This window comes from Pseudopipra pipra, chromosome 2 (assembly GCF_036250125.1).
Source record: "Pseudopipra pipra isolate bDixPip1 chromosome 2, bDixPip1.hap1, whole genome shotgun sequence".
NCBI classification, from domain to species: Eukaryota; Metazoa; Chordata; class Aves; order Passeriformes; family Pipridae; genus Pseudopipra; species Pseudopipra pipra.
The window spans coordinates 16,739,749-16,762,147 of record NC_087550.1 but is presented as its reverse complement, the minus strand read 5'-3'; the positions used below and the strand labels follow the sequence as shown (position 1 = coordinate 16,762,147).

General features: G+C 38.4%; 1 protein-coding gene across 4 annotated transcripts in view; it reads right to left on the bottom strand.

Moving 5' to 3' along the window:
* MAP3K7CL (MAP3K7 C-terminal like) overlaps positions 1–22,399 on the bottom strand; it is a 30,127-nt gene that overhangs the window by 1,334 nt on the left and 6,394 nt on the right. For 3 of the 4 annotated variants that reach the window (XM_064644039.1, XM_064644040.1, XM_064644038.1), the window contains 2 exons: positions 16,881–16,939; positions 9,001–9,116 (listed from right to left, as the gene is read on the bottom strand). In XM_064644039.1, coding sequence (XP_064500109.1) covers positions 9,001–9,116; positions 16,881–16,939 — 175 coding nt within the window. The remainder of the gene's footprint in view (positions 1–9,000; positions 9,117–16,880; positions 16,940–22,399) is intronic. The other variant, XM_064644041.1, reaches the window with a different exon arrangement.

Sequence of the window (22,399 nt, the reverse complement as noted above, 5' to 3'; positions counted from 1 at the left end):
GTGAAACAAGGGCCTAGAAAATTAATTTGTTAGAGTCCTCTTTTTTTCCATTAAAAGATGAAGCTTCCAAAATCGCTGATAGGTTTGCTGTTCAGTAACCAAATCTGCAAAATGCTGGTTTCAAGTATTTGTATTTAGGGCTATTCAGCCTGGAGAATAGAAGGTTTCAGGGAGACGTTAGAGGCCCTACCAGTACCAAAAGGCGCTCCAAAAGAGCTGGAGAGGGACTCCTCACAAGGGTGACAGGACAAGAGAATGGCTTTAAACTGAAAGAGAGCAGGGTTAGATTGGATATTGGATATTGGATATTGGATATTGGGAAGAAATTCTTCCAACTGCACAGGTTGACCAGAGAAGCTGTGGCTGTGACATCCCTGGAAGTGTCCAAGGCTGGGTTAAATGAGGCTTGAAGCAACCTGGTCTAGTGGAAAGTGTCCCTGCCCATGGCAGTGGTTTGGAACTAGATGATCTTTAAGGTCCATCGCAATCCAAACCATCCTATAACTGTATAATTCTGTGATCTCTAACTTCAGTAAATGTTGAATGTGTGATTCATGGTGGTGATTCAAGTTCCTGGAGATTGCTTGCTAACACTTTACCAGAAGAATAACAATATATTTTTCTCTCAATATCAAATATAATTGAAAGAGAGCAAAATTTTTTGTTCAGTTAGTTAGATTTATTAGTAAATTCTGTGAAGTGCACCTGGTTTCCTTTCTCTACTACAGATGATTCTAGTAGATACTAGGCACATGAATCTGAACTACATATATTGCTTCTATAATATGTTTAGGCTCCGACCTTAGCCCTACTACTGAGGCAGAGTGATAGACCTGCAAACCTGACGCCTCCTGGTCCTCTTAAGAGCTGTGGCTTCTTCTGGATGGAGTAACACAGTGCCCTGTATTCCCAGAGCTGGCCAGGAGCTGGGTCTCCTGTATAGTATCAACTTAAATTACCTCAGCACAAGTTAAGATAAAAGAGGTCTTAAAACACACTGAAGGCATGAGTAACTCACAGGGTTAGCGAATTACTAATTGTTCTCCACTTAAGTCATCCAGCAGGCTAGCCTGGCCTCTGGGGTTTTTCCCCTTTAAGTCAAAAATTCACCCCTGCTACAGGAAGTCTCTTCTAAAGGGTTCTTAGTTCTTTTGATCATTCTATCTCAGAGATTAGTTAATCTTTAACGGTTCATGGCCCTGTGACTTTATTTCTCAGTCATATCAAAACAATGCTTGTAGATCACCAGTGGGAAGATGTTAGTACCTTCAAAGTGGGTAGCTTTTGCTGTGGTCTTTAAAGGAGCCTTCTTGTCAGGCTAGACCTGTACTTTCAGACAGGAAATTCCTACAGATCTGGAATTCTATTCCCACAGGTCAGAGTATTCATGAAAAGATAACATTTCTGTATTTGCTGATCACTTACGTTGCTTGTAGCTGCAAAGCTACCACTTACAGCAGCAAAAGTGTAAGCACAAGGGTTTTGAAAAACACTTCTGTCTGGGCTTCTTTTAGGATCAATTTGACCTTCCTCTGTCTTTACTGCAGCTTTCAGTGATAGCAGAGTTTGCCCACGGTTTACAGCCACAATTACGTAAGTTCAAGGAGTCACAAAGTTAGAAGAGATTCTTGACACAACCATTTCTCTCAAATGTGCTTCCCATTGAAAAAAAAAAAAGAGTTAGCAGCCATTACAGAAATTTAAAATCATCCTAAAGAGGCAGTATATAGGCATCTTCCTACAGCTAAATATGTTGGCTTTGTTTTATACTGTTGAGGTAATGCAGAGCAGCTATGCTGCAGCAAAGCTTCTTTCTCTTTCCTTTCACCAGGTGAAAGGTGTGTTCAATCAAGCCTTTGAGGGAAAACATCAAGAGCCTATTTTAGCTCAGCAAAATTCTGTTTATATTTGTCACAAAATAGTTGTAAAATTTTTAGAAGCCGCAAGCCATTAACAGGTTTATTTCTCTTTGGTTGGGCCATGATAGATCAACCAATTTTCAAAGGGGCCAAGATGATTCTGCTAGATAGCTCCTATTAATGGGACAGAGACCATGGAGGAGTATTTTAGAGAGTAAAAAATGCATTTAGGGACAATGAGGTTTTACAAGTATTTAATCACTTCAGTCTCTCAAGGGCCTCCTCTGGAAGAGTTTTGTTTCTGGAGACCAAGAGAGAGTGTCAGCAATATTTCTTTGCAATTATTCTCTGGTGCAGTGCTGGACTGAAAGATTAAATTAAGCTCTTTCAAATTACAGACTGTTAAAACAGAAGTGTCCAAAGAAATGAATTCAGAATCATTCTTCCTTACTTTTCGTACACTTATGAGCTTCTTAAAGGGAGATGCAGTGAACACACTAATAAGTAATCAGCATCTTCAAAGCAGACAAATCCTTTCTGTGGGGACTTTTAGTACTTGAAAAAGAATGGTACTAACTACTCTATTTGAACTGGAGCCAGGAGTGGCACAGACAGACAATGTGTGAACTCGGACAACTCTGTTAATGAATGTCAGTCCTGATTTGATAAGATGAGACTTTGTGCAGGCAGGGCATTCATGCTGCTTTTCAGTAATATTCAAGCAACACAGATAACTTTTTCCCCTGTGGGATTTACCTTTGCTGTTAAACAAATTATAAATGTGCTAAAATAAAAATATACTCATTGCTGTAGTCCATACTCTAGGACCTCCCTCATAGAAAGCAGTTTCCTTGCACTGATTCTGTGATCCAGTAGTACTATGTGGGCAGAAAAGGGCAATTCAACCATCTTTCCTGTGTTTCCTGTTTGGGACAGTATCTCCAGTTGTCTTCCAGTACGTTGGAGGCAAACAGCTGTCCAAATAACTAATTTCCAGTAAATTGCCAAGTAGCTACTTGTGTGGGTCCCTGTGTGTATGGCTGTACATACGTGTTATTGATTGACTACTCATGAGATTGTGCTGGAAGTCTGATAGATGCTACAGGCTGGATATTAGAAAAAGGTTCTTCACCTGGAGGGTGGTTGAGTGCTGGAAGAGGCTCCCCAGGAAAGCGGTCACAGCACCAAGCCTGATAGAGTTCAAGAAACGCTTGGACGATACTCTCAGACACATGGTGTGACTCTTGGGGATGGTCCTGCGCAGGGCCAGGAGTTGGACTCGATGATCCTCATGGGTCTCTTCCAACTCAGCCTATTCTGTGATTCTGTGGTAAAATTGCCCACTTCTGAGTCAGCAGAACCTACTTATTCCCTTCCCATCAGGATCAACACCTGTTTACAGGGTAGGGTGATGTTTCAGGCAAATACTGTCAGCCTGCCACAGAACTAAAATTAGAGTACTGGGGAATTGCTAAATGTTATGAATGGTCTAGCTTACAAAGCTCACAAAAGGATGAGGACAGTAACATTTTCTTCTGATCTAATCCGGGATTTGAACTTAGCTTCCAGAGGTTAAAGAACACCATGTAGCCTTTGTTATGGATGCTTAATAAATAGGTCTAGCACTGTGTAATCTGTGTTTTCTGTTAATGGCTATCCCAAGTTTAAATATTAACAGCATTGATAAGGTATTTTCTAAACTAGTGCTGAGGTACTCAAAGCTTTGAGACAATCTGTAATGTACACTCTAAGTGTTCTTTTTTGGGGAGGGATTTGTGAGGGAAGGGAGCCTGCCAGAGCAGGAGAAAAACACAGCATGGTCTTAGGGAAATTATTTCTCTTGGCCTTAATGACTGACCATGCAGACAACAGAGCTCCTTAACACTAATATTCACAATGAATAAATACCAAGAAAAGTGACAGACTAAGCAGATAAATCTGTCTGGAGATGAGTATATTTAAAGATGGACTGGACACAAGGAAAACAGCTTCCAGAGTACAAAGAGTCAGATTTGTCTTTCCCCAGTTGTGAACAATGTGTTCAGGATCATGCATCTGTGGCACCACACATTTCTTCACAGCTAACATGTGTCTGTGTTCTGATGGCCATAAGATCATCTTCATTTCTCACATTTGACATGGCTTTCACATTAGGAGGAATCATGAGACCCTGTAAGGTAATTGCTGTCTGAGAAGACTGCCCTTGTGTGTTTAAAGCCTACTAATTGATTTTTAAAACAACGAGACAGCCTGTTTTAATTTAAATGAAAATATATCCAGATGACAACACATAAAAGGTCATAGAATCAGAGGATGATTTGGTTTGGAAGGGACCTTAAATATCATCTAATTCCAACACCCCTGCCATGGGCAGTGACACTTTCCACTAGACCTGGAAGTCTCTCTTTGTGTTAGAAAAGCTGTAATTTAATTTCCACTATTTGGCAAGTAACATATATTTTGCATACACATGATGATGAAAAATCAGGTCTAGAATGGGAAAATTATTGAGCTAAAAGGTTGCCTTTAAGGTTTATGCTAATCTTTTTCTGCAGTACCTGGAAGTCTGAAGACTGCTTGTCTTAGCAATGTTGCAAAGACAGTCTGGAAATAGTGTACCTGGAGAAACCATCTGGGCTGGAAACATTAAAACACTCTTATGGTCATGAGAGCATGCTAAAGCATATGAAAGGCTTCCACAAAATTAAGCAGACATCTCCACTGCATGTCATTTGCCAAGAAGGCCAATGGCACCCTGGCCTGTATCAGTAATAGTGTGGCCAGCAGGACCAGGGCAGTGACTGTCCCCCTGTACCTGGCACTGGTGAGGCCAACCCTCAAATCCTGCATTCGTTCAGTCCTGGGCCTCTCACTGCTAGAATGACATTGTAGTGCTGGAGGTGTCCGGAGAAGGGCAATGGAGCTGGGAAAGGGTCTGGAGCACAAGTCTTGTAACTGGAGCAGCTGAGGGAGCTGAGGGTGTTTATTCTGAAGAAAAGGAGGCTCAGAGGAGATCTTCATGCTTTCTACAACTACCTGGAATGAGATTGTAGCCAGGGGGAGGTCAGACTCTTCTGCCAGGTAACAAGGATGAGAGGAAATGGCCTCAAATTGTGCCGGGGGAAGTTAAGATTAGATTTAGGAAAAACTTTTTCTGGAAAGGGTTGCCAAGCACTGGAATGGGCTGTTCAGGGAAGTGGTGGAGTCACCATCCCTAGAGGTGTTAAAAAACATGTAGATGTGGCACTTGAGGACATAGTTTAATGGCAAACATGGTGGTGGTGCTGGATTGATGGTTGGACTTGATGATACTAAAGGTCTTTTCCAACCTTAATGATTCTATGATTCTCTGTCTACTGTGACATGTGCAAAAGAAGAAAAGAAATCATATTCATGGCAAAGAAAAGGAGTGAACCTAAACCAGGTGGTGATCAAATGATATTTTCTGAAGAGTTATATTAGAATTGTCTGGGGGAGGAAAAAGCGATAACCAGCCAGTGCTAAGAATATAAGATACAGCTAGCAACCATGGCAACTCTAATATTTAACTACATAATCCAGGGTCATTATCTAGTAATAGCAATATAACAAGTGCTCAAAATAACCAACCATCCCACCCCTTTCACCCAAACTTAGATACCCCAAAACATCTGTTATGGAAATACATGTGTGTTTCTGGAACATAAATTAAATTACATTCTGTGCCCTAAATGTGGTGTGCTCTCGCTTCCACACCCTTTTCTTTATTTTCAATCATGTCTCCCATTCCACAGTGATTTTTTCCCTTGTACTACATATTGCTGGCATAAATGGGAAGAGTTTGAGTGAAGAGAGCAAACAAAGCTATGATTATATTAGCAAAAAAAAAAATCTACTCCGTCTTCTTCTAAATTCTTTCAATTTCTTCCTTCCTTTTTTGGTCTTCTTCTTGAGTAACTTCTTTTACCCTTCAATCATTTTATCAAAATAGTATTTAAGAGAAATAGACAATAGATAACAGGTGCATTAGGCACCTGTGGATCTTTATTTCCATACATTCAAATTCAAACATAGAAGAAGATAAAGACACTCACAAAAGGGGCAAATTTCAAAAAAGCTGCAAATGCCATCTTTTCAGTTTGAATTATATTTGATTGAATAGAGAACTGCTTTTGAGGCTCCAAGCTTGTCCATCTCATCAGACTTTTTAGAAAAGTCAAAGCATCCATTCTAAGAATGCAATACTCAACTCTTCCAGTGGCAGGGCAACCAGAGCTTTTCTGGGCAATTTGTGCCAGTGCCTCAACACCCTCACAAGGGAAGAATTTCTTCCTACTATCTAATCTAAACCTATCCTCTGTCAGTTTAAAGCCATTCTCCCTAGTCCTATCTCTACATATCCTTTTAAATAGTCTCTCTCCATCTTTCTTGTAGGCTCCCTTCAGGTACTGAAATGCTGCAATTACAAGTGTGCTCAGGTATGTAAGCTTACGTGTGTGTAAAAGTATATGTGTCCTAATAACTTTCTAATCCCCCTTCCAGTTTTAACCAAACTTGGTGCAGTTAAGAGGTCCCAGTTAGTTTCTGGAAGGTTTAATAAAAACAGACTGCTACAGAAAGGATTGTTACTTCAGTGGGGAAAGGCAGTCTCATGAGACCTTCTCCAAAATACTACAAAATGGAGAATCTACCTGGAGGGAGAAGTTATAAACAGTTCACATACGGCGAAAAAAAAAATCTTCAGTTGGCACTTGCAGCTTGTTAAACCTCAAAATCAAGCAACCAGTGCACCAACCTGTAGGAAATTAAACATCTTTGATCCCAGTGCTCTAGGACCACTTCTTAACATGGGCAGTGGTGAGAGGTGCTGCACTGATATTTGTGATGTTTAGGCATTTCACAGCTATACAGCATGTGAACACAAGTCCACAAATATGTAATTGGAAGGCACATAAGAATCACAGTAATATAATTCCATTTGTTGCCTTATTCAGCCACTCAACATATGTTTACTGGGGCATGGAATCCACAGAACAGGTTTGGCAAAGGTAGCAGTGGTGGAAGCATCCTGACATTGTTCTGCTATTGACATCCACTGGTAAAATGAAACAAAATGCCAGCCTGAAGCCCATTAATTCATACAGGGTAACCACTGCAGAGAGGCTGACATCTGGGCTCAGAAGTTGATTAGGACAGTTGTGAGCTCTGGTAAACACTTTTGTGCATGTACCTGCCCTTCTCGGGAAGCAAAGTATTTCTAATTCAGCTAGTACCACAGACTCCATAGATTACAAGATTGCATTCAAACAGGATATTTTTTTCACTTAAGAAAGTGCAAAAATAATAACATAAATGTCTATGGTTATTATAATAATAATATAAATGTCTAATTTTTAGAGGCTCCAAGCATACTTCATAAATAGGCATAACTGATTTGAGGATGTGTCAGTAACAATAATGGATTTATATCAGTAGACTCTAAAATCCAAATGATCCAAATGATCTAAGGCTACCTTTTGGGTTTATACATCTAAAGTCAAGTACTTAAATGACCATTTAATATTTTATATTCTATTTGGATTTTCAGAATAGAAAAAGACACGTGGGTTTCCACTGAATTCACTTGATTACTAAATACGTATGTAAGCAGCTTATATTAGACAACCAAATTTGACAAATCATTGCAAAATTATTTGAATTAATTATCTTTTCCTCATCTTTCCAAACACACCAATTACATTTGATGGGTCATGTTCAATGAATGAGGAATCAAATGCAAACACTGCATTTTCATGTATTTTTCCATGCAGGGACAGTGTAGTGTTAATCTCTTCTGGCTATTTTTTCTTCTCTTTTAACTTTTGTGTCAGTTTGTCAGAATCTGAGTGCCACACAGATCCTACAGTGGAAGGGGATTTGTAGTGGGAAACCTCAAGTAGCTCTGACACGTTAAGCCAAATGTAACTATATTGTGTCTGTAGCCATCAACCCTGATAAAGACATCTCACTTACTTACCCTAGTTTGGATTCAGGGAGTTCTTTGGCTATCTTGTAAGAATACAGGATTTCAACAGTTTTCCTCCCATCAGCTTGATTCTAAGATTCCCATGGATGCAAAGTTGGCTGAACTTCAAGGTCAGCTGGGTAGGAATTTCACTACTCACCCTCTTTTGTCTCTCTGAATTTCTTTTTCAGGTTTCTTGTGGAAAGGGACCGAGACCCACAGAGTGCACTTTGCCATTTAATAGTCATGCAAAAGATGACAGGGCTGTGAGTACAGGCCACAGACAAGAAAAAACATCTCCATCTTATGCACTTTGCATACAAACACCTAAAATGCCAATGTGCATTGAGCCAATGTATACAGAAACAGTGCAACTCACAGAAACACATCTACCGATACTGTCAAGCACTCCAAGCCTAACTGAGGATCTGTTACATTCGTCGTTAAAATGTATAATGTTAAATTGAAAAAAAAATTCCCTAACATTAAAAAGGAGACTTGCACCAGTTGAGCTGGACTGTTATGTGACCTGGAATCTGTCAGTGAAGGTTTTAAGGGACGCACACATAGGTTAGGGTCCAGAACTATGACAGCTCTTAGTGGGTCCAGTTGATCCTAAGGAGCAATGGCCTACTTGTACTGTGACTGTCAGGCAGAGGTATGGAACAGAATCATAGAGTCAAAAGAATGATAGAATGATTTGGGCTGGAAGAGACCACAAAGATCATCCAGTTACAACCCCCCTGCCATGGGCAGGGGCACCTTCTACTAAATCAGCTTGTTCAGAGCCCCATCCAACCTGATCTTGGACACTTCCAGGGATGGAGCAACCTGTGGCAGTGCCTCATCACCCTCACAGGGAAGAATTTTTTCCTAATATCCCATGCTCCTAATACCCTAACCTTGACCTCTGTCAGTTTAAAGCCATTCTCCCTTTTCCTATCTCTTGTAAATAGTCTATCTCCCTCTTTCTTATAAGCTCCCTTCAGGTACTGGAAGGCTGCAATTAAAAGGTGTGTGTGTATATAAGTATATACATATGTGAGTATATATGTATATGAGTTTAAGGTCAGAAAATATTATGTGAAAACTTCATGCTTAAACCAGGATTTTACAAAGAGATTATACAACAGTAAATCCTTTGGGAAATTTACTCACTTTCTTTCTTCCAGCAGAGCAATTTCTTTCTTGACTTCATGGTACTCTTCTGCTATTTTGCAGTGCTGTTTATACACCTGCATAGATTCCTTAGACTCGTGACAAGGAGGCAGAGGCTTTAAGAAAAAGAAGAAGAAGAAAAATGCACTGTTTTAGAATGAAATATTAGTTTAAAAATACATATTTTAAAGATAAAATATTTATCTTAATTCCTGTGAGAATTTTTTCCCCTAACTGCAGGATATTGCCAACTATTCCTAGTGATGGCCTTTCATGGAAGGAAAAAAACCCAAAACGATCCCACTTCCCTGCATAAGAATATGTGTAAACCTTCAAATCTTGTAACAATTTTCAGAACTCTCCTTGTCAGTTTTGCAAAGTATTCCTAAAGACTGATCAAAGAAAGATTTCTCCCTTACATCCCTCTTTTTCAGCTACAGTGATACATGGATGCTAAAGCTGATGCATTGGTCAGACCCATAACACACAGGAGCGTCTTTTCACTGCAGAAACTACAGCTCTGAGCAGAAGGAGATTTTGAGTGCAAACAAGCTCCTATTCTCCAGTTGTGCAAGATGAGAACAAAACACACGAAAAGACGTAGACTAAATGGTCTTTTTATTCCTAAATGCAATGCTTATTCCAGTTTATTCCTAAATAGGACAGGGCTGTGAATTGGGACACTGGGGTTGATTCTGCTGGACTCAACAGGAGTTAGTCTGCTGACTCCAGTGCAGCCAAGATTTTATGATGGGTTCTATCCCAGCAATATCTCAAGCTGTAAACAGCTTGCTCTAGATAATACCATTTCTCTGCATCTCTATTTCCTGTAGAAGAAGGGCATATGTTTACTCAGTAGAATGATTATGAGAGTTAAATCAGCTTATTTGCAAAGTGTTTTACATTTTCATGTAAAGCACAGGTGAGATTGAACATAGAAGGTTGATGGCAATCAAAAAAAGAAAAATCAGGTTAAGAAAGAGACGCATTGAAGACAAAAGCATTATACCTCCTATCCTAAGTACTGACACCATTGTCACAAAATTTTAACTTTTTTCTAATGCACACTGAATGTAATAAATATGGCAAGTAAATGCACTCAGGGTTAGAACTCCTCATGTGAATTTCAGTTGAGACCTTGAAAATACATTTTTGGTTAAATGTAGGTACTTTTTGTTCCTTAAAAAGAAAACTGCTTAATTCAGGCTTATCACATTTTGGCTATAACGCTTTCAGGAAGTACTTCTAAGTTATTAGCCATGAATCTGTTGACTGTAAATGAACTCCAAATAGCATCCTTGAGCCACCTGTTTGAAGCAAAAGGAAACACTTAAAATAGTTCCTTTACTGCCCATTTAAAGAGCATCCAATTGCCTTTCACAATATTAGTAGATTATTTTACGTTTCTTGCTGTCCTACTTTGACTCTTGGCTGTAGCATAATATTTCCTTAATGACATTTTATTAGGAAAAGAAAAGCACAAGTCATCAGACTTTTCCTATTTATGATCTTCTAATCCTTCTTTTTAATCTAAACTGGAAATTTAAATTTAAAATTCAGAGACAAAGATTGAAAACACTTTTATCCAGGAGACAGGGTAAGTTGGTTCAGATGTAACCCAATGCACAGATGTAGGTAATGTAAGGATCTTGTGAGCACTTTTAGACAGTATGTGATTCCTCACTGAAATTTTAACACAGACACTCATTTCCCATTTTTTAAATGCAAAAATGCTGCAGAAGAATTGTTTCACAGGACATTCTCTCTGATCTTGGAGATTTCTGGAAACCAGGGAAAGGGCAGCCCATCACTTGATGAATCTAATCCCTAGGAAAGGGCTTTTAATTGCATTTCAATGTGGATGAGCAATAGCACCATTCATACAGCCACCCAAATAATAAGCATAAATTTAACAAGACAGAATATAGAAGTCTCAGTGCTCTAATCCAAGAATGCAAGGATGAGCCAAAGTAGCATCTCTGGTATCTGCCAGAGATCAGCCATCAACAAATACATCACAATAAAAAAATTTTGGACGGTACCAAAAGGAAAGTCCCCAAACAGTGATACTTCAAAGGAAAATCCAACCAAACCAAACCAACAAAAAATCACCTTGGATTTGCTTCCAACTTAGTTTCTGCTAATCTAGCTGATTTAAACAGTTTAAAAATTAAAACAGTGTTCAGTTTCTATATTCCAGCTTCCCACTCAAAAGATATATATAGAGAGCTAAAAATTATCCAGTCATGCTGAAACTTAGTATCTAAGTTTCACTTAGAACCAGTTGCTGATTTACAACCCCCTTCCTACCATTGTCCTCTTCAGTGACATTTTTTCTTACAATGATATTTTAGCACTTAAAATAAACTTACAACAAATAATACAATCAGTTTACTAATGTTCTGTTCATACAATTCTTTTCAATCTTTTCTGATGGTATTAAGAACTATATAAAGAACTTTTTTAGTGTATTTTTCTTTAAAACATAGATTTGATTATGTTTTCATATGACTAGGTAGAAACATATAATTGATTCATATAATAGAATGGTTTGAGTTGAAAGGGACCTTAAAGATCATCCAGTTCCAATCCCCTGCCATGGACAGGGACACCTTCCACTAGACCAGGTTGCCTCAAGTGCCATCCAACTTGTAACTGAACACTTCCAGGGATGGGGCAGCCAGAACTGGACAACTTGCAATTTGAAAATTTCTAAGAAAGGATGTGGTGATAGTATTTGGTGATAGATGTCCATGAGTAATTTCTGGCCAGTAGGATATTAAACTGGCTAATGCATTCATTATTTAACAAACATCTCTATTGTAATCACATGAAAAGGAGAGATACAAGTCTCCATCCACCTAGAATGACTTTTTTGAATGCATGAGACCAGACCATGGAGAGTGTTGCAGATGCTACTCTGATGGTATTCCCCGAAGTTTGTATACTGTTTTTTTGGTGAGAGTTTGCTACTTTATCCAGGTAACTAATTTCAACAGGCCTTAATAAAGTGCAGTTTGCAGTATGTACTTTTTTTCACCCAGAAGCAAACAACCATACTTTAATTTCTTTTTAGGACAGGCCAAGCTTGATACTTCATGAAGTATCTTGCCTGTCCATAAATTGATACACTTAAAAGCATACCTGCCAGAGAAGTCAAAAAACATCCCTGCCAAAGAAGGTTACATTTAATGGCAACAGTTGCTACTTTTAATCCTGTTTATTTCAGGCTTCGGTGTCATCCACCCTCATTTTTCTATGCTGGCAAGATATGCACATGCAGCATCTCTGATTTTGTTCACAAAGTTAGCACAAAAGCTGCAGCTTTAAGTTACACTTGTGATTATCCTGTTATGCCTGATTTTCAACAAGGTCTGATTTTTCCTTTGTTGAATAACTTGCTGTAACACTGAGAAATGGTCTACAGGATCCAGCAAGTAGACATTAAGGCATCTTTTAGAGACTATTCTATAACTGCACATATACATGTACATCTTTACAAGACATATAAACTGTTCATTTAGACTTTTGTTTGGAATCCAGATATGAAAGATGTTGGAAGATGACATGCAAATGCTGTTCATGAAGAAATAGAAAGAGTAGTTCTGCAGGCTTCTTAAGGCAGGTTGAAGGAGCTGTTCTAAATAAAATCTTTGCTGGGGGACACAGAATGACAGTTTTCAGGTTTAGGGTTTTTTTCGCTTCACTCACATAACAAGGTATGTTTTGCCCTGCCATGTGAATATCAGCATTCCATATCCACAAAGGCTGTGTAGTTGACAATGTCAATCAAATGTTCAAAAACTTTGAAGCAGATTATTTTTTAATTCACCATAGTTTGTTTGCGTTTACTTTTTGACTCAACTGTGGAAAATAAAATTAAAATTTTCTCCTGAAAATGTTGAAGTTTCAAGAAAAAATTGTATCAGGCAGTTTTACCAGCTCATGTGAACTTGTCTAGAAAGCAGTCTTTACCACTAATTAAAGTCTAATTAAGTCCAATTAAAGAGTGGTATCTCGCTTTTTGTAAATTTGATAACCTTCAGCTAAGCTCTCGTGGAAAACCAGAAAGTTCAGTGCCGATATTTTGGATGGTAGCCTATGTTCATTATATAGCCTTGTGTACTCTTCCATGATGGAAAACCCCACATTACTCCCAGCAGAAACTAGCACATTGCAGCTACTTTTTGTTGTGCAAGTGGAACTCTTCAACCAGTTTCAGATATCTGTCAGGATATATCTTGTCTAATCTAGTTTTACTATGAACATAAGCAGCTCTCTTTCTTCGGAACAATTCAGGTCAACTGGATAAGAGTAACTGAGAGTTTTGCTCTCCTTTGCTGAGATATTTTCTGTTCTTTTCTAACTTGGGGATGATGTTCTGAATTTGTGAACATCCATGTCTTACATAACCTAAGACCACAGTTATTACAGCAGCATTACAGGAAACTTTTCAAGTTCATATCTAATTATAGAGTACCACAGTACTCTAGGAATACTTATGGAAATTAATATTAAAAATATTAGTAAATCTTAAAAAAATACGTCATCCTCTTTAAAAATGCAGTATATTTTTAAGCTTTCTAAAATAATTTTGTGTGTCTAACAAGAATCTTGGCATTCAGTAGAATCAATTCAAGTTCCAGAGTAAACAAGGTTTCTGCTAAATGCTTATATCATGCACAACAAACTTTCATAACATTTTCACTGCTCCTTTCATATAAGCATTTGCCACTAAAGCATGAAAAACTATCCTGTGGCTTAGAAAACTGATATTCTAAGTGGTTGGAGCTTTTCCTCTGTTGCAGCAAGTTTATTTAACTACGTTAATCTCCACAGATTTGTACAAAAATACAAAATATGACATAAATGCCTCTCAAGCTCACAATTTCACGAGAAGAGATCACAGAATCATAGAATAATAGAATCATAGAATTGTTTTGGGTTGGAAGGGACCTTAAAGATCATCTTGTTCCAACCCCCCTGCCATGGGCAGGGACACCTTCCACTAGGTCAGATTTCTCAGAGCCCCATCCAACCAGGCCTTGAATGATAAAGAATTACAGAACCCCCTGTCCATCCATATGTGACTTGCATTCTTCCCTCTTCAGGATCAAACTCCCATCTGGAATAAAGACTTTGATGGAGAATAGGGAGATGAACTGAGCAAGTCACAGGAAGTGCTGGAACGGGACAGGCGACACACAGGACATAGCAATGCAGGTACTTAACTCTAGATACTTTCCTCTGCATTCAGTGACATGAACAACAAGGCCTTAGATGCTGATGTAGGTCTCTAAATATAGCAGACAACCCACAGTGGAGTGTCTGTCAGAGGGGTCTCCACCCACACTGTGGATAATCAAGGAAGTGCCTTCCAAGGACCAGTCCAGCTTTTACACAAGGAAAAGGTTAAAGTTTCCCAATGACAAAGTGACAAGTGTAGCCAGCCTACCCTCACTGCACTACCCACCACACGACACACACAGGTGGGGGAAATAACAGAAGCCCAAATAAGCATGTTTTATCCTCATTCAAAGTATTGCTGGTCAGCGGGAAGAGAATAATTTCCAATAGTGCAAACAAAAGCAAGAAGTTTATTAATATGAGTTTTATTTCACTGATAACTTAGCAGGAACTTCTTTATAGTTTTTTTTTTAAATAATAAAGCTGCAAAAGAGACATACATATAGCTTAAACTGCTCCATTCTCATATGCAGGGCTTTTGTGTCTAGTTGACCATAAAGCAATTTTGATTTAGGTTAAAAAAAAAAAAAAAAGAGAGATAGCAGTTGAGTTATTTTCTTACAAATTGCTTCTTGGAATGTGTTCCTCTCAGTGCAGTAGAAAAATGTAACATTCAAAGAAGTAATTTGAAAATAAAACATTTTTAGTCCGAACCTGCCTAGTACATCAGAAGACACAGACTGATCGTTTTTATTCTTCAGAAAGAAGCTGTAACTAGGACTGTCCTTCAGTAAGAGTCCTTATAGAGAATTATTTGCTAAGTTTCCTAGAAAGACCTTCTCTCCAGCCACTCCTACCTCTACCTCTGTAGAGCCAGTGCTGGTACTTGGACAGCCTCCTCCATGAGGAGGCTGCACTGAACTTTGCCCTGCCCACCTCAGATAGTGGTGCCCAGGTACAGTGGAATTGTGCGAGGAAAAGTGGGAACACTAGGTAATTCTGCTCAAATAGCCAAGTTGTCTGCCAGGGCCCAACATAGGAGGACAAGGGCTTGAAACCTAAAACAGAGGTGCAAATTGCTGGGTGCTCAGGCTGTGGTTGCTGCCTACATGCATAGAATTCCAAGTGACTCAGTGAACCTACATAGCTTTCAAGCTGCTTTCAAAATCCAGCCTGAAGATCAGCTAATTTGGGCTTTTTTTTGTTTGTTTGTTTTTAAAACAGGTTTCAAAATTTTCCTTTGTATGTTTGAAACCTGGAAAATTACTATATATTTTTTTTTATTTTGTCTATTATTATATAGCCACCTAACCTGCATTTATACTTTGCTTCTTTAAATAAAATATAAATGCTTTTAACTGTATGTATGGCATGGTGATGAAAATCTTGTGGCTTTAGATGTCATATTTTTATTACAAAAACATGTATACCAGCATTCTTGCAAATTCAAGCATTTCAGGTTCTTTACTTTCAGTTCAGTGCTTCAGCTATGAAACATTATTGCTCTCTGAACTCTTCTGAGGGGAAAAAAAAGCCAATCATCTTTGTTGCACTGGAAGGTCAGCGGAATAAAGAGGTCAGTATCCTATCCTGTTCCTTTCACCCCAAATCTTAAGCTGTTATTCATTCCTTTAATCATTCCTAGTTATGCCTAAGGAACCTGCCCATATTCTCAGGGTGAGAGCAATGGAGCAAGAGGAGTCTCTGTCATTCCTTTTGCAGTCATTCTTTTGATTAGAACAGTAGGAGAGAATAGCTGAAGTCAGGAGCCCTCCCGTGTTGTCTCACTAGTTGATGGATACAGGAAAGATGACATTATTGGACAAGCATGGTCTGCTAATGCCTTTCTCAATTTACACCCAGGAAGCAACTGCCTTCATAGTGAAATATCAGAGGAAGTCTAAATGCTCCTGGGAAAACAGATGATCTGAACTACTTTAAAACAGCCAACAAACACTTCAGAATCTCCACAAAGAAAAGTGAAATAATTCCTGGATGTGGAACTGGCTCTGTGCCTGGTGAACCATGGAGCTGTCATCAACTGCTCATTGTCCAGTGTATCGGGGCTCCATCATCCTGTGCTGACAAATCAGTTTGATCACAAAAGGACTCATCACTTCTATCCCAGGCTGTCTGCAGACACCTGCCAGGGCAATCACTAGGGTTCCTGACTATGTAGCATGAACTGCAGTTACTTTGATGAGGCTCTCATCAATCCTGATGACTAGCTTTATTTACCCAAGATTAAAGGTAAAACATCACTACAAAATACATCTTCTCTTGGAAAGCTTCAGAGAAAGCTGATGACATCAGTCATAGCACAGCCTGCAGGTATGAGAATATAATACCTGGCTCACTCCTTCCCCTGTCAAACACACAAGAACTCTCTTCATTGCAGTGCAACAGCATGCCCTGCATTTTACACAGGAATTGTATAAAAAATCTTAAAAGCAGGTGAGATTGTTGCAATAGTAATTTCCCTGCAATTGGATTAAAAACGTCAAACCAAATTTTCTGCAGATCTTGAAAAGACAGTGTTTTCTTCTGTGGATATATACAGCCTTATTAAATGTCAATTGGTTAGAAAAGCACCATTGAAAACTTCCACCTTAGTATAACAACCAAAGGCTTTATATCATAACAAATATAGTGACTGTGAAATAAGTTGTCATAACAAAAAAAAAACCGTTTACCTGCAGCTGCTGATCTAGTTCTGGAAATGTCAAAGACAAGTTTTCAGGGGAAGCATCATCTAAAATGTAAACATGATGTTAAAAGTCAATGTCTACCAAAAAGGGCATTTCAAATAATCTATCTGATGAAGTTCTATATTGCATATATTGACAATAATATCGGGATCCTGAAAACACCTCCACATCTTATCTTTTACAGTTGAGATGTCTTGATAGACTCCTTGAAAATACTAGCGGGTTGTTAATAAGAAAATATTTATTTTGTGGAAAGACAGAAAATCTATTTTGTATTGCAGTGATTAAGAAACAAAACAAAGCCAATTAGTCCAGGAGAACATGCAATGATTTAATAAAACCAATAAACCCAAACTGTCTTTCTTCCTGGGCTCTTTCCATCACACTGCAAAGTAAAGAACCCTCTGAAGACAGCATCGTTACTGCCAAAGAGTTCATTAATTGAATGAAGGCCAAAACAATCACAAGAACACACAAACTAGCCTGGCAACCCTGAAACACAAAGAGAAGGCTTTGGGGTGACCTAATTGTGGCCTTACAGTATATGAAGAGAGCCTACAAGAAAGATGGAGAGAAACTATCTACAATTTACATACAGTGTAAGGGACAAGGGGGAACGGCTTCAAATGGAAAGAGAGTAGGTTTAATTAGATATTAAGAAGAAAGTCTTCCCTATGGGGGTGGTCAGGCACTGGGACAGGTTGCCCAGAGAAGCTGTGGCTGCCCCGTCCCTGAAAGTGTTTAAGGCCAGGTTGGATAGAGCTCTGAGCAACCTGGTCTAGTGGAAAGTGTCCCTGACCAGAGCTGGGGGGTTGAAACTAGATGACCTTTAAGGTTGCTTCCAATCCAAACCATTCTATGGTTCTGTGGTTCTGTGATTCTATGAAGACTGTTACCTGCACAGACATGATTAGAACAGGGAAGGTGCTACAAATTTCTCCATACTACAGATACATGACTTTAACCTGTCCATTACAATCCTTATGGGCTAGAGTCAGTTTAATCATGACAACAAGCCAAACCATGTTTTTATTTATTTGTTTGTTTGTTTTTAGTACAGGCCTCCAGCAAAAGTGGGACAGACTGTGCCAGTTACGTCAGTGTTGTGATGTGGACACCTGCCCAGTAGTAGCTGGACTGAGATGGAACACAGGAATCACACTTGGTAGCATCCCAGCTAGTATCACAATATTTCTTTCTCAGTGACTTTCACACTATAACTTTTGCATTGGATTGTGATGACCACTTAGGCATCTTGCTACAGGTTATGGGGGGTGAGGAGAACGTCACTATTAGCTTATAGTCAGTTATTTGTAACGTATTGAAATTAAACAAGGATGGCTCTCATAAGAGAAAATTGCTAACACAGTTCAGATCCTGCAACATGTAGTATGCTGGCAGACTTGTACAGGGCAACAAAACCCCAATGAGATTAAGAGGACAGCATATCAAAGCAGGATTCTGGATATTCTGAAAGAGTACAGACTAGGATCTAAATTATTTGTCAAATATTTGATATTTTTTTCTCCTGCTCTCCGTGGTCATGTAGCAAAGGAAATTAGGGGGGAAAAGTAAAATAAGTCACCTTATCCTATGAAAAATAAACATACAGGCTAACACATGGTCAGAGCCTAGGAAAGGATGCCCAGAGAAGAAAAAAATAAAATACAGTGATACAAAAGGAAAACTTTTGAACTTCCTCAGAAAACAAAGTGAAGTTCCTATATTTTCATGTGGTAGGAGTTTTGCTAGCATTACCAAGTCATACCCATGTCATACGTGTGTCCCCCTTCGTTATTCACACCATTTCCCAAAAGTGTCCATTCTGGAAAATACTCAAATTGCTTTAATAGTAGAGGATTGTATCATGCAGATATGCGAGTGTTTACCTTTAATTTGCTGTTGCTTTCTTGTACAATATTTATAAATAGACTAATTTTCTAAAAGAAGAAAGATGAATCATATGGCAAGGCTAAAAGGAAGGACAGAATAAAACTCAGTCTGACTAGGGGTACAGCTGCTCTACAAGTATTTGGCTGAATAGCTGTTAAATATTCTGACAGAGATATTGGACCAGAGTCATGGATGGCAGTTAAGCTGCTATTTGTTTTGACAATTCCAGCAGTAAAATCCTTGGTACAGCAGCTTTAAGGAGGGATATTGAACATTTTTAAAATTAAGAAAAACATAGCCAAAGCAACCCTTCAAAGTCCTAAAAAAAAATAAATCTGAAGCAACATCAGCCAGTAATTACTTTTTCACTTCATCAGCTATTAATAAGAAAATAAAACTAATGCAGTGTCAGAATATTAGAAAATAAATTGGAATATCCTCTTAAAAGAACTAATTAAAAAACTTTGGAAGTACTTCATAAAGGATGGAATAGAGAGAGAAATTAATATAGAGGAAATCCTTTCAATAAACAGATGTTCCCTGCTTATTTTTTGAACTCAAGTGACTGAGTCAATGGTACCATAAATAGAACGTACTGGTATCCTAACCATTATGGCATACCATAGTACATTTTATAATGGGCCTGCCCTAGCATCTATTGAACAGCTGCTAGGGGTTTTTTTTAGTGATACTAGTTTAAGACTTGTTTAAATCATCATCCAGTGTGCAGAACATCATCAAGAAATGTTGGAGACATAAGTGGCTTGAAATTTTCCTGGGTTCCTGATTCTCCTGGGCTCTTTCGAGATTTTTTCGCTCAAGTATTTAGTTTAGAAAAATTAACAGAAACCCTCGTAACTAACTGCAATCTTGTTTTCTACAAAAAGAACAACAAATGACTTTTCCCACAGCTTTCAGTGAAATAAATTACTGCCTCAGGTCAGTTTGTATTTCACTGTTGTCAAAGTAACAACCACAACAATAACAACAAAAATCACTTGGTAAAAACTAAACACGATTAAATTTCACACAAGGGGAAAGCAAATGAAAGCAGTCAGTCAGCTCCTAAAACTTTTTTGAGGATGTTTTCAGAAAGTCAAGAGCAAAGATATAAACTCTTACATTTTTTTCTGAAAGAATCACTATTGCCCCTACAAGCTGAAATGCTGAGTGTTATGTAAAAGACCAGGCAAAATTACATTGACTTCCAGCCTTCAGAATCTATTGACTCTGAAAATCAGAAACAAGAAATGTCTGAAATGTCAGTGAAAGTATTCTGAAGATCAAATCACTCTTAGAACTATCTCCTTATCTGTCTGTATCTGTTATTTTCTGCTCTACATCTCCTTAACTAGACAACAAATTTCAGAAATACCTCTTTTTCTCCTTTTCTCAATTCATTATCAATTTTTAATGAGTGCTTAGATTAGGAATCACTGATATAATCAGTGACCCCCTTTACAATAAAGTTAGTGGCTTTTCTGTACCGAAAACCCTTGAAAATATCTAGGCTGATTCTTCAACAGCTACAAACAGCATCTCACCCCTGTGGTCACTATAAAAAAACCCACAAAGAAAATCGATTTATAATTCAAGCTGGATGTTGAAAACCTATTTTGTTTAAAAATAAAAATATTAGAAAAACCAAAGACAGGAACTTGCTACACCTGAAAATGAGTTAAGATCCTGGTCAAAAGGAAACAAGAAAGTAAGAATAACGTACATATGGATGCCATGGCCATCCCAGCAAACTCAATAGCACTGACTGGTGATGTAAAAGAATAATTTCAGGGACTTCATTACAGCCACCTAAGTTAATGTATCTATGACATGATTTCTAAATGAGTAGCACTTCCTGATTTCTCATAATCCCAAATCTAATTTTGAAGTTCTATATTTGAAAGTGCCCTAAAGACCTGTACCCTGATTACATGGTGAACACTTTGAACCAAAGACTTGGTTCATGTGCACAAAACAGTTCGATTTTCCTGTTTGTTTCATGGTTGACATGCTTGCTTTGCTTGTTGCTGAAAACTGCCATCATAACAGAGAGCATCTGAACTCTATTAGGACAGATTGTCTTTATACTTATCTGCTTATGTCCTGAGGCATTCCTCTGATATATGCTAATGTTGCACATTTGAGAATGAATCTTGCTTTCTGGAAAGCTTCACTGATTTAATGGTGTTCTGGCCTCCTGGAGATTCCGATATCCCAGACCTCCATCATGTAGACAAATATGAGAGATCCTTCACATGTCACTGCCTAACTGACACAATGTCTGGTACAATGAAGTGTAATATCCAAGTCTCTTCCTATATGGCTGCTCCATTTAGCTAAACCGTGGGCTACAGGCAATAAATCCTTTAAGAACAACATCTGATTTACTTGCACTATAAAGTTGCAAATTAGTTTCTCTGTGATCTTCATAAAGATAGACAGAAATAGAATAGAAAAGTTTAACTGCGTTGAAAGCACATTAAGGCTGCTAAATCAAGCACTCGAAACTTAGGAAATGCCAATCACAGCTCTGTTTCCTTGAGTAACTGAGTTATGATCCAGTATTTAATTATACAGTCAGGTACTATTTTTTTTCTCCTACACGTATTCAGATTTCTTGCTCCTAAATTAAAGAATTAAATTGGTAACATAAGTAGGTTGTCATCCTGTAAGTGGATCAGCCCTAATACAGGAAAAGTACTCAAACCCAACAGCAAGCACCACAAGTTGCATTGGGACAACACCAGCAAACTGTGTGTCAGGGTCCATTCTTGACCCTGGGAGGACAGTGAGATCCAGCAGCTCTGGCCCTGTATGCTGACAGACAACTCTTCAAATTCATTCTGGGAGGCTGTATGGCTAAGTGACTGCAACTTGGCACTGCTCTGTGAAGCTCCAGGGCTTATATTCACAGCCCTGCCTGACACGGCCTTACAAAACCTCGCAGTTACCTCACTCATAAAATAGTGGGGAATGGTCACTGCCTCACCCAGGAATAGGATGTGAAGTCTTGCTCAATAATAAGAGTTATGGGCCTCCCAAAAATAGAAACAGTACATAACAGAAGAGATAACAGCAAAATCCTCCTACTCCATATACCTTCACTGAAGCATAAGCATCCTCAGATAAATATCTTTTTGAAGGTATCTCACATGACTTCCTATCTAATTCCCCAAAGACCAAGCCACTTCCTTGTAGGTTGGGTGTAGTTTTAGGAAACTAGCTTTGTGAATTTTAGCCATATGTTTTAGCAACCCTTACTGGTTTTCAATCAACGTGCTGGAAAGCCTCTGTTGCCATTACAACTAAAATAAGGATGGAGTAGGGATTTAAAGGTTGCTTTTGAAGAAGCAACCACTGCAAAACAGTCTTGCATGATTAATTAGAAAAACGAAATGTTCTTTGTGGTCATGGGGATAATGAGCATAAAGAGGAGTAAAATAAGTAATTTTGCTATGCTTGCAAAAATATTTCACTATTTCACTATCTGTCGGGTTCATTAGAAAATTTATGTTTTGCCTTTTTTGTCGATGATTTTTCTGGAATGGTCTATCAGAGGTAAACTAATTTCAAATAAAAGAACTCACTAACAATTTCAAAACCAGTAATTT